The sequence below is a fragment of the Halyomorpha halys genome, unplaced genomic scaffold (assembly GCF_000696795.3).
Source record: "Halyomorpha halys isolate HHAL.00 unplaced genomic scaffold, Hhal_1.1 Scaffold890.1, whole genome shotgun sequence".
NCBI classification, from domain to species: Eukaryota; Metazoa; Arthropoda; class Insecta; order Hemiptera; family Pentatomidae; genus Halyomorpha; species Halyomorpha halys.
The window spans coordinates 283,106-296,786 of NW_027106803.1; the positions used below are offsets into that span (position 1 = coordinate 283,106).

The 13,681-nt window shown below is 30.9% G+C and overlaps 1 protein-coding gene across 3 annotated transcripts in view; it reads right to left on the bottom strand.

Moving 5' to 3' along the window:
- Positions 1–6,135: 6,135 nt before the first annotated feature.
- The window catches only part of LOC106686861 (uncharacterized), a 50,543-nt gene continuing 42,997 nt past the window's right edge, over positions 6,136–13,681 (bottom strand). For 2 of the 3 annotated variants that reach the window (XM_067045104.1, XM_014430434.3), the window contains exons 3-8: positions 10,543–10,615; positions 10,238–10,309; positions 8,061–8,191; positions 7,927–7,975; positions 7,566–7,777; positions 6,136–6,288 (exon numbers count right to left, since the gene is read on the bottom strand). In XM_067045104.1, the coding sequence (XP_066901205.1) occupies positions 6,238–6,288; positions 7,566–7,777; positions 7,927–7,975; positions 8,061–8,191; positions 10,238–10,309; positions 10,543–10,615 (588 nt within the window). In that variant the 3' untranslated portion in view covers positions 6,136–6,237. The remainder of the gene's footprint in view (positions 6,289–7,565; positions 7,778–7,926; positions 7,976–8,060; positions 8,192–10,237; positions 10,310–10,542; positions 10,616–13,681) is intronic. The other variant, XM_067045105.1, reaches the window with a different exon arrangement.

Genomic DNA, 13,681 nt, shown 5'->3' on the forward strand with positions numbered 1-13,681 from the left:
TATATTTTAATTAACAGTTTTGGTACTAGATTATCATAGGATCAAAGAATTTCTTTTGAAACCCATTAAATCACATATTATTTGACTGTTCTGGAAAAAAAAAATTATTATTATAATTCATTATCAAATCTGTTAAATTAAGTAACTAAAAAATCTAAAATTTGAAAATGGACTAGACTGGTTTTTAGATGCAACGCTTCATATATTTATTATATTGGGAATACACAATTGTCATCTCGGAACAGTTTTTATGCAATGCAACTGATCACTCTCAAAAAGGTTATCTACAACACTTTGTTCAACTATGGATGTTTTCCTATTTCTGGAATTATAACAAATACCATATCTTTTCTACTCATGAACTCCCCATTTAGATTTAAATTAGCTTCATTGTTTTGTTTTCATAAAAGGTTTTGAATAAAAGCTCTTAGGGTTGTTTATTCATCTTCATTTTATGCTCTTCTACCTGGGGGTGGGGAAAATAACATGTTCACTTGATATTTTAATTTCTAAATTAAAAAGACAATAACATTTAAAGGGAAATCAAAATACTAATGGTGAGATGGGATCAGACTGCAATAGCTCTACACATAAATAACGATAGAAGATTAGGTGCATGATTCATCAGAACTAGCCAGGAAATGTCTAATTTTAAAAACTGTTCCAATAATTGATCACTGATTCATAAAACTTTTATTGGAACCTGGTGTTTCATGTACCCCTTTTCAACTGTTAAAGTTTAAATATGAAAAAAATGCTATGGAAAACAAATCTTTTAATTCAATCAGAACATATATTATTTAATTTTTATCACTAAACCATAATCATTTATAATGACTTTAACTCTTGGACCTATCAATTACCATGTTTCACTCTTCCCTTTTAAGAATTAAAAAAAGTTTTTTGAACGATGTTTTCTAACAAAAATGGTTAGTTTGACAATGGCTGTTTATTAATTTTCTTTTTAATACAGCTGGTCACCAAAATATTTGATACACTGACAGCTAAGTGCTGGAAGTCGAAAGAAATCAACATTAAATTGTAAATTGATTGTTATTTAAGCTATACCAAACAGAGAAAAATATTTTTAGTGAAGAAAATATTCAATAGAGTCACTAAACATTCTATCGAATATTATTTTTTCTTGTACTAAAGTTAGTGAATGTTTTTTTTTTTTTGGTGTTCTTTATAATTATTATTCTGTTTTTAAATAACTCTTTATCCACATTTTTCTATTGAGATGGTAACCAGTAAAATGGACATACTACTGCTTATGGAAATGACATGAGGAGGGGGACAGTAGCTAGTAGTGTCTTCTTCAGGGGTGATATCAAATTTAATTGTTAGATAAGGAGGTCCTTCATCCAGCTCGTTTTCAGTCTTCTATGTATTTTACCCAGACATGAACAGAGAATCGACTGTCTGTGGCAAATTCTTGAGCAATATCCAGAAGTATATCAGTTGTGTGTAATTTCTACTAAAATGAAATTTCTTCCTCTGAGTTCTAGATGTATAGTTCAGTGATGTGTCCTACATCCAAATTGACAGTCTGGTGTTGTGCATGTATTTGTTAATATATAAACAAGCCTTTTGTAATTTGAGTTTTCTAAGATTTTGGAATAGACTAAAAATAAACTGATTGGTCCGTACAATGAGAGGCTTGTGAATTATAGTAATATGAGAATATTTTCATAGTTGTAGAAATTTGATTGTTCCATTAGCAGATTATACATTGAAATCAAAAGCACTATAACATTTCTAGGAATTTGCTAAAGCATCTCAGCATTAATTAAGACATGTCCAGAGGCTTTTCTTATTGGTAATTTTAGGACTTGTTCTTCAATGTGGACAAGGATGAGGTAATGTTATGCTATGTAAATGAGATACCAGTATCAGGAAAGAGAAAATGGAAGGTAAATTTAATTAAACCAGGGATCCTCTTGTCGGCCTTTTTGGAACACGTGTTTGCACCTGCTGGCACAGATAGGCAGGTAGAACGGAGGTACCATTAGACATGTGAAGTGTGGCTAACCTGGGATGAAAGTCTCTAAGGAAAAGTAGGGCACACTAAAGAAACTGTAGATGTCGGCAAGGGCCTTGGCAACAAAATACATTAGACATCAAGGAGAAGCCACCTCGATGGGGAGGTAAAAACTGTTCTGCCCCCAGAATGGAGTTAGCCAATGGGATGATGAGAAAGAAAGTGAGGGGGCCAAGGGACACCCAAAGAGACAGCAGAGGTGGAAGATACACGGTCAAAAGGGATCACAAGTCAGGTGGTTGGAACAGGCAGAGCAGAGGAAGTCACAGGCCAGCCAGAGGGAGTACAGAGGTGCAGAGAGATCTAGACAGACATCAGATCCAGGTAAGCACACTCAATGCATAGGAAGAGTATATAAAGACATGGACATCGACTCCAACGAGATGAAGAGCTAATGATACTTCTAAGCCACAAGATACATTCAGATAAGTCAAACGTTTCAGTTCGTATTTTGAATGGCAATAGTAATAAAAATTGATAAACTTAGAGTCAATATGAATACAAAATATCTCAGCTGGTATTCTCAATGCATAGGATAGTAATTAAACTTTTACTACATAGATCTACTATGCTCTCTCATAGATAACTATAGCTAAATTGTAAATATTTGTAAGTATAAACTAATGTAAACCAGACTTCACTTTATAATTTAGAACCCTTACATGCCACCTCATTATCATAGCCTAGTAAATTGGTAAACATGATACCATTGCAGAAGATATTTAATGATTAATTACATTTAGCAAATCATAGCATGGGGTCTATGGTATCTAGTCCTTGGATTAAATATATTATATACATTTCTAAGAATTGTAAGTCAGTTCCCATCTGGAACCGATAGAGATACATAATATAAATACAAATACAAACAGTGGAAGATTTCTGATTGGCCATGTGTATTAATAAATAGAATATGTTCCGGATGCGGTCAAATTAAACTCAAATATGTAGTAATATTTTGTACTATTTTTATTTGAGCTAACATTTCGCCCCATGTTGTATGGGTTTCGTCAGGGCTGTTTTGACAGAAGTCAAAGTCAGAGTGAAGTAATTAATTCATTCTCTATCGATCATAACCATAAAACCATCTTCTTTTCAGAAGGAGGAGAGTGCTGACACTTTAAGATGCTGCGTAATATTTTTGGTTTACTACTTGGTTGATCGACTACCACCGCCAAAAGTTATTAACTATAAATTTTGTAATCTGTCTCTTGAGTTCATTAGTCTGTGGTAATCTTGTTTGTCTGATGGAATTCTGTCTTCTCTTTGCTCTGCTGAAACCTCTTATACATTTGGAATAAATTGCTAGCTTTCTTTATTTTGTAGACATAAGCACTAATGAGAACCATACACCTTCTTCTAGATTCCTCATAAAACAGTCTACAGGATTCTCATCAAGTTCATCTTTGTTAATAGATAGAGGAACAGAGAGAGAGAAAGGTATTCAGGAAATTCCTGAATGTTGCCCAATACATTATAGCATTTGTGAGGGATGGTTTTTTAAATCATTCAGAGCCAGCCATTTAGTAATGAAAAAAATAAATGAGTTTCTTGTCTCCTGTCTTTATGTTGGCCAATAATTTGCTGAATCTGGTGATCTTGTGTCTAAAGAAAGCTTGTTGAGGACAAACCTTAGGTTCCTCCACTTAGACAGCTTAATCCCTACAACTGATCTTTAGCCTTACAGCCACCTCAAGCAATAAAGCATCTTCCAATATGTTTAAAAGAATTGCAAAACTTTGAGATTGTCAGCACACATCTTCGAGGCAATAACCCACAGCAAACATTATGTTGTGATGTTGAGTAATTAGTGTGATGCCATGCCGAGCGTTATAGGTAAACTTAATAGGATTGTGTTTTAGGGTTCATTTGATGAGTATAGATGTACCTCCATGTGATGTACTGTCTGTATGGTCAATCAGTACACTTTGTAACCATAGATTTGAAATTGTTGTACTCACTTATCTGATTAAGAACCATATGTTTCACTAGTGGAGGAAGACCAAAGAAGACCTGTATGATATTATTCAATCTACTAATAAAATTTAATTTCTGACCTCAGGGGGTTAGGGATACCTGGAATCAGAGCAGATGGTTGTGTTGTGCTTCTGCTCATACTTGTATGTCTCTGTTACTGTTGCTGGATCTGACACTACCGTTGCAGGCATGATTGAAGTAGGTAGTGTTTAAAATTTCTTATATTTTTTGGAACAGTAAAATTTATTTTATTTTTTGAGGGTCTACTGTTATTTGGCTATAAATGATTTCAAGTTATGAATTGGTCATCTTTAATCTCTGATGTCTACCTCATGCAACATTCATTTTATTACTAATAGCTTTTTATTCAATATTGATATTGCAAATTTGATAATTTTTATTCTGAAATGTCATTAATTGTTTTAGTGAACATTAAAAAATTAATATTATCAATTTTCTGTATACATATATATATAAATTTATATGAATTACAATATAATAATAAATATTTGAATTACTGTTACTAAACCAACAGTAGTAAATGCAAGTTGATTTGGTCAGAATCACACTCAACCCCCCAGATTTCTAATTAACTCTATGAAGCTGGTGGACTCTGGAGGCTCCCGAATCCAGAGGATTGTTGACTCAAAGCTACAGTAACAGAATAAATCATTATCTGTCATAGCTTAATCAAGTTAATAGCACAGTGCCTTACCCTAAGCCAAGCCACTCCATGTATGTATATATCCCCAATTATTGAATAGTGGTGAATATTTCACTATAAATGATGAGAACCATATTAAAATTCTTTAAATTTGAATTAGCGTGCTTTTGCAAGTGATTGTTTTTAGGTTTGAAGTGAGATAAATGAAGAATGGAGTTAGCCCAACATATGAGAAATTAGACTGGAATGCCAAAATAGGTATGAATGACTTTATTTAATGCATAGTGTTTTCAATGAACCTTTAATTTGAGTTTTTACAAGTCCAAATTTAAATTTTTATTTATTTCATTGATATTGAAATTGCATTGTTCTTTAAGTGTATTATGGTTATTTTTATTTGTTAACCTTACCAATATTTCTTCATCTCATTTCACCTTTTTCTTTATTCATAATTTTTAGAGTTAATGTATTTTATGTTAATAAAATACATAATACTAAGTAATGATAATATTACTAAGTTATATTATTCTATAATGTATAATAAACATTATTCAGCATGATTTTCAACTCCTAACAGTTGTAAATATTAAACAAAATGGAGTATATGCTAGATGCTCAAAGTCTTCTACCAATCTCAAAACATTTTTTAAAAGTTTTTTTAATTTTTATGGATCAAATGTTTGTTGTAACTTAATTAGGAGTTGGTTGCAAGTAAATATGACAAAAGTCTGTAGAGTTGTTGAAGTTTTTAGTCATTTAATTCTAGTGTGTACTGTATAAGTCTAAAATTTTGGATTAGTCTAATAGTTTTAATGATGTTTTGGAAGGTTCAGATATGAAGCATTATTTGTGGACAGATATTTTTTCTGCTCAAAAGATATATCATAAATATATAAGAAATATCGTTATGTTTATCATTATTTTCCATCTTTTAAACTATTTCTTCAATATTAAAAGTTTGTCATTAATGACTAAACTGAATTGTCAACGATTAGTGATTTGTAACTAATAATTCCTATTCAGTTATTTACTTTTCCTTAAATTTCCACCAAGCCATAAATTATATTATAGTAAATCTGTTACTCTTTTAAGGCATAATTATTAAAGATAGTGATTAATAAGTTCAGAATGTTCAATGCATTTTCAGTACACATTCAGGATATTTTTTTATGAAATAAAAAAAAGGGAAGATTTCCAAACATTGAAAAATTTCAATTCATAAAGAAACTACCTGGAAGAAATAAGATAATACTTAAACTCTAATCTCTGATTGATTCCTCCTTTAAGAAATAAAAATTCATTATTTCATAAGTTTTTACATTATGTACATGTGACAAGATGTTCTTTCATATCATGCATTCTTCAAAAGTATTTAATAATTAGACTATTAAAAAAAAAAAACTCATTGGAGAAGATGGGAGCTTTTAGGTTATAATAAAAAAAAGAAAATATATTATTTTATATACAAAAAGTTTTATTTTTAAATTAGAAGTAAATTGTACACTTATAAAAAACGAAATGTGACTTTTTTTAATTTATTTATATTTTAAAATATTTATTTTCCATTTAAGAATTGGTTCACTGACTTCAAAGCTGTTATTGGAATCTGAAATAAACAAAACAAAGATTAATTATAATTTTTTTAATAAATTAGAATGAAAATGTCTGATGTAATACTTTTCAATTACATTGTAAAATATAATGAAACATCCACTTTTGAATTTGAAAAATTCTAAAAAAATATTACCTTTTAAAATTTTAAACGAAACTGATGTCATTTTAGGAACCAGAATAAAAATAAATTAAGAGAAGATGGTTGGGGGTGCTGTCAGTGAAAATTCACTGACCACAACCCAACTATCTTCTCCTCATTTATATATATAGCTACAGGCAACTATTAACTCATCATAATAAAAATAAATAATTTTTTGCTAATTTGTTGAAACAAGTTCTGAAGGTATAAATTGTGTTCCTTCTACAACCATTCATTGAATGGACTATGAAAATCACGAAAAGGCTTACTTTTTCACAAACTCTCAACAGTAATGAGAACCAAAGTCTCTAGTTCAGTACCTTTCCAGTTATAGTTAAATATTACCAGAACAAAGTGAGTGAAATGAAGGTTAAAATCCTCACATATAAAAACGAATCATTTTCAGTATAAAGTTAACTATATTTCGCAGTTTTTTAAAATAGTAATACCTTTATTGGAACCATTACAATTTTTAAAATTACAAAAAAGTGGTTTTTAAAATAACTTCAAGATTTTTAATTTCTTCTGAACTTCCTTTTATGGAATTCGGCTAATTTTCATTGTTAGCCTTTATTTTTTCCCTCAAGATTTTTGAATTGGTTGGAGACTGCTCTAAGCGGCAGATTGTTTTGAAGTGATAAATATAGGTTTGTATTTTAAAACTATAATTACTTATTGTTAGAATATTATATTAGATGATTATATTAGCTGGTCAAGAAGGAAAAGTTTTCAACTATTAATTGATTTCCCACATTCATCAGAGCTGTTGTACTGGGTGGAGATGTAAACAATGGGACATTTGGCTATGAAAATGTCCTAATTTCGATTCATAGGAACTAATGACTAAATTAATTAATTTACTAAGTTTTTTACTCTGTTTCTACACCACACAGCCCAGATGAAGAACTATATTGTGGGTTGAAATATCATTAATAAATAAATTGTTAAGTACTATTTTTTTTCTTCTTGTCTACAGTGCTGTAATTTCTTAGGTCTTGTCCTTTGAATCAAATAAACTGAAGAAAATGATTTGAGTACTTATAAAATAATACTACTGTAATAATTCAAATTTGATCCCTAATAAGTGCAATTATAGAAAAGTGAAGATCACTTTGACGATATGTTCTTACATTAAAGATGGCATCGTAGTTCTTGCGTACACCTACCGACGCATGTCCTCCACCAGAAGCAACTGCGCTGGCATCGGCTCCAGCGTCTGCTCTTGCGGTCCCATCACCTCCAGCGCTGGCTCCCGCACTTGCGCTTGCTCCAGCATGGGCGGGTCCACCAGCAGCAGCTCCACCGTTGCCACCCGCAACGTAAACCCGCTTCCTCACACCTCCTGGAACAGTAATCGTTTAAATGGAGGAAATAAATTTTATGTACCAAAAAATATTTGTTGAAAAACATTCTTTAGTAAGAAAGCGATATAATGTTGTTCGTATAATTGATGAGAATATAATTTTGTTATAAAAACAACTTTTTCCTTACCATTGGCATTAAGATGGGTATTAACACTCTGGAGGATGGAAATTGGAATCTGAAAATTAAATTATAAAAACTTTGTAATCGTTAAATCTTTAGCAAATAATGATTAGACGGAATTTATGCTAGATAAACATTACATTGAATATCTTGTCAAAGAAGCCGCCTCCTTGGGCAGAGCCAGCTGTCGCTCCAGCTCCAGCTCCTGCACCTCCTCCAGCACCGGCACTGGCACTAGCAGAGGCTGATGAGCTGCTTCCACCGCCGAGACCTTAACAGATGTCATTAACATAATAATACCTTATTTCTATGATAACTTGACATACATTTTTAATAGGCTGTGGTTCGAGAAGGGAGGTGTCAAGGAAGCGATCGCTACTGATAGTATCAGCACCGAATCCTCAGATTATCGAATTTCCAATCAGAGTTCACTAAGCCTTTATTTATTTATACTTGATGTATTAAATTTACAGTCATTAATTATAAAAGTAATAAATAAATAAAGTAAACTTTATTCATTATGAATTATAAGTTTTGTGGTAACTTATTAACAATAATAATTAACAAACGGAATATTCTTTTGGTTTTTTACGCGGGTGGGTCCATTCCACTGGGATTTTCAATATTTAGTCATTCATTTTTGTTTCTATATTCGTGATTAAGGATTTGTTACAGTTTATATCTATGTCTAGCTCTAATCATATTCAGGTTTATTATTTTCAAACCTTTTGTATTCCACAAAGAAAATTAGTGGTATTTTGTTTCAAAATGGCGACCGATTAGAGTTTTCCTACACCCATTTCTCCGTCATTTGTCATGATAGAGAAAAAATATGAAGTGTTTTGATATGATCAGAACAAAAACCAAAAAAAGTTCAATCCAAATATTTTTGAAATTTATTTTTAATATAATTAATTGCAGCTTATTTAATTGGACTTATTACAGTTTATATTTATGATGTAAATTTCAAATCGAATTTGTGTTAATTATTTTCTATAACAAACCTTTTTTATTCCACTAAGAAAATATTCATTACTTTGCTTCAAAATGGCGGCCGAACGAGGGTGTACCTGATCAAGAGTTACTTTTTATCATAATGATATTTATTTGATTATATTCACTAATGGTAAATTATTGCTAAGAGCAACATACAAGCATTAAAAAATACTTACAAGTAATTAAAAATAGCAATATATAAAGAACTAAAGATGACATTTTACGGAGGAAATATGAAAAACGTCTTATTTTAAATGATAGTAGGTGCTAATGAGCACTCAAGCATCAGCCCGAGTATCCAGTGTTAAATATCAAATCGAGAATTCATTATTGTTGATAATTTTTTTCGTAAAAGTGAATTTTTTAAGCAAGTTAATTTTTTTTACAAATATAATTTAAAAACATTAAACTACTATTATTTATTTGTTTAAAATCTTCATTCTTAAATATGATTTAGAGCAGTGGTGTAGTCGTAAATTTTCCATTGTGGAAACGCTTACCATTTTCCAGTGTGGGAACCATCTTCAGAGAATTGAATAACATTGGGCAATCCAGAATGAAAAACCTCTTTACAAGGTTTTTATTTGACAGCTATTTAAAATCGCTGAAACCCATTCAGCAATTGTTGAGTTATAACTCGGAAAAAAAAACACGGGTCGCCTATTAATATAGAGGATTTTTGGAAATGCCAGAGTAGGAAAGCCACAATTAGAGATAACGTGAACCTCGTGAAATTGTTAATTGCTATCTAGTTATAATGTTAAATCATTTGAAACTGTTTCACAAAAATACGTAGGTATATCAAATTCAGGTCAAAACAAAACAACTTTACATGCTTGCTTGATGGTTCTCCAGAACTATTTTCTTTGATCTAAGCCGTCTATATCTTTGCTCACTTTCTACACATAGCATAAAATAATATGTTAACTGAGCGAAACTAGTGTCGCCCGGTGATTGTGGTAAGTGCCAACATTTTTTTAAATATATATAATTGAAAATCAACGCGGTAAAGTAAAAGGCATCAACTAAATTAACATAAGGTTTAAAATCACGTTTTCAGGCTTCGAAGTTCCAAAATGTTCCCTAGTATCTCACTATTTCGCTCAGTGGAAATCCCTTAAAACATACTCTACCTATACCAGCAAGTCCTACACCTATATAGATATTAGTATTAAATTTCAATCTAAAAATAATCAAAAAACCATTATTAGATTGAAATTTAATACTAATATCTATATGGGTGTAGGACTTGATGGTATAGGTAGGGTATACTTTAAGCTCATATGTATATAAACAGAAGCTTCAACAATGTTCAACTCACCAGCTTGAGCAGATCCTTGTGGTGACTTTGCTCCAGCATATAATCCACCTCCATCAGCAGATCCACCAAGACCTAGATTTAATAGAAATTTTATCATAGATAAATTAATTAGGGAGATAAAAAAAACTTATTGAAAAGTGAATTTTTATATCAATTATTTAATCTCAGATATTACATTTTCAGAATGAAGCACATTATTAAAATTATGCGTATTAAAAATAATTTATGAACTCTATAAGATTTACTAATTTTATAATATTGTTATTAGTTATAATATATGAATAATAATCAATTGAACCACTTACCTGCTCCAGCTGAGAAGCCACCAAATGACGCGGATGCACCAAGAGAGCCGCCAACTGTGTTCGGTATATCAGCCTATAAGATTGAAAAATATCATGTAAAATTTAAAAAAAATTGACCTAAAATATGGAGGTTAATTAATTTAACGAAATTATTAGTAATTTTTGCCATAATCAATTAACAAGGTGATTAAACTGTACCGTACTGTTTTAGTTACTAGTTCACTTTAAAAAACGTTTATCTTAAATTCATTTTAATTCTTATTGAAGTCGTCGATAATTAAGCAAGTTAAATTTAGAGGTATTACGCCTTTCAGATTTGAAGCGCATAAAACAAAAAATAAAATATTGTAAAACTGAATAAAAATAGTTGTTCTAACATTGAAACCTGAACTAACGAAAAACATTACACAAAAAGGAGCATTATGTACTGCGCATGCTCGAACGATACCTAGTTTTCATTCAGAATCCAATTCCAAGTCGATGCAGACCCAGAGACTGTTTAGAAAGTCAGACATCGTTTTTGGAACAATTGTTCATCCGTTTGATTTGTGTACCAGAATAGTCGGAACAACAAAACTATACAGCGCTTGCGTCGGATGTTTTTCTGATCGCGAAACCTATCGTTGAAAAACCTACCATCTTCCCTTGATGCCAGAACGAGTTGCAAATGTACTTCATTATCCCCGTGTCAGAAGTGGAGGAGCCGGTTTGAATCCCGTCTGTGGTATTTATTTTGTGGTAGGCTTTTTCTTTTACTATAATTGGTTGGTTACAATATAAGTTGTTCTTCCTGTCTGGTTTGGATACATGAAGACATTAAACAAAATCAACCAGAACAAATAACTTTAAAATAGTTGTTAGTTACATTTTCCCTTCATAAAAATAAAGGCAATTATGAAAATGAATTGTATTTTATAAATCGTCTTCTCGTAGGATTATCTCGATGGTGTTTTCCCTATTCATAAACTTGTTTGCTGTGATGAGATCAGTCACGCTTTTCATGGCGCATAAAAATATGCATAATAATATAAGTAGAGTTATTGCCCATTGATTTGATGAAGAGAGCCAGTACATTTACGTAACACGTGTCGCTCCAAGCATCGGATCAGAGGTAAGAGCAATGAAGTTTGTTAACTTTTTATTTATATTTATTCACTATGTTTATTCCCTATAATACAAGAACCATATCACTGTTATACAAGTATAAAACACTAGCCAGCATATTACAATGTTATGAGACGAGAATGCTCATAAAAATTTATTTAAAGGGGGAAAATATATGAAATTGAGAAAATTTGAACAAAACATCCAATAATATATTTATTTTTAACTTATTTTGATCATAATTTGCTGAATTTTCGATCACTGAAATTTTAGAAATCGATTTTTAAAACTTTTCTGGGGTGTAATTATAAATGTCCAACCGATTTACAACGGAACCTACGTATAACAAATCTCGAGCTTTCGAAAATTTGTCATATCGAGGGACTTATGCCGATTTTCGTTATATTGAAGTATGTATGAATAAAAATTCGTTGTATTGAGGTTCACAAACTAATTTCTTAACCCCTATACAACGAATAAAATAACTAGAAACAATAAAAACATGGTCATTGAAATATGTACTTAGTGTTATTTTGCAAAACAGGAAAAGTAACTTATAACTCGTACTTAGTACATCTTATAAATCACTGTACATTAGTTATTTAACACTGAATTTACTTTTAAAAATATTTACATAAACGTAAATACATAAATAACATATTCTGTTGCCTCAACGCTCAATCGTTTTCGTCTTCTTCACTACCAGACAGGTATAACGCACTTTAATCATAATCAGAACTTATTGTGTTAGGTCACAAAATCAGACAAAAGTAAACAAGACCAGGAAGAAGATTGTATAAGGGTTCGCAAAGATTCAGACAGTGTGTCCGTTTTACTGATGTGGATACCTAGAGTATATTGTACATTATGTAGTGGTAATTTTCACAATATGAAAGTTTCTGTTGTTAGAAAAATTAGTTGCACAAAGGCAAAATATTTTTTTTCTGAGGGATTTTAAATTCATTTTATCCAGGTCTATTTACATGATCTATTCGTTATATAGAGGTATATTTTTCATTGAGTGCTAGGGTTAGTTCATGCTGATCTAAAAAAAAAAAATCATCATTTCGAGGTTCCACTGTAAATCTTCATGAAATTCCAAAAAAAAAAATCTTTTTTAGGAAATTAAAAACTGAGTTATTTTTGTTGGTTAATAAAAAATATTTTCGCATTTAGATAATGGATTTCAACTATTGTTTGATTATGTTTTGGAGATTTTGCATCAGTAGAAAAGATGAAAGGAAATAAGAATCTGACATGGAATATCAGAAAATCGTTTATAAATTATATAAATGAATTTCTGAAAATATTTTCAATATTTTTCTACATAGCGAAATCAGAACAAACGAATTAAAAGTGTGACTTAATCGATGATGTATTCAGCGCTTGAAAGGTCTTAAATACCTTAGACCTGCTCCCGCATTGGTTAATATAATTTAGTGTCAATGCTCTAATCTCAAGTTTTATAAATAAACACAGAAGCAGGAAGTAAATGAATTGTGAAGATAAATGAATTTATTTTTTAACCTTGCCAGGATGGAAGACAGCAATCCTTCTCAATGCCGAGGAATAATACACGCAAGTTGAAAGCACATTTGTCCCTGACACTAAATATCCTCTCTTTGCCCGAGATTAAAAATATATCATAAAAATAATTATATGCTTAGAGATTAAAACAATTACCAATATTAGTACTCCTAATTTTAATCAATATGTTTCAAAAAATAATTATAGGTTTCGGTTAATCCAACCAAGATAAGAAAAAATAATTAGTTGTTTAAAACTTCCCAAAATAGTAGAGATGTATCTAAGGTAGATTAAATATATACAAAGATGAATATAAAAGAAGTAATAGGTGAAACTAATTCTCATAAATGATGAAAGGAATATGGTCCGGGTGCGGTCAAGAAAAACTCAAATAGTAGAAATATACTATTTTAATGAGCCAACGTTTCGCCCCACGTTGCAGGGCTTCTTCAGGGCTATTTTGACGGCAGTCAAAACTGAAAAATAATAGGATTTTTCAGTTTTGACT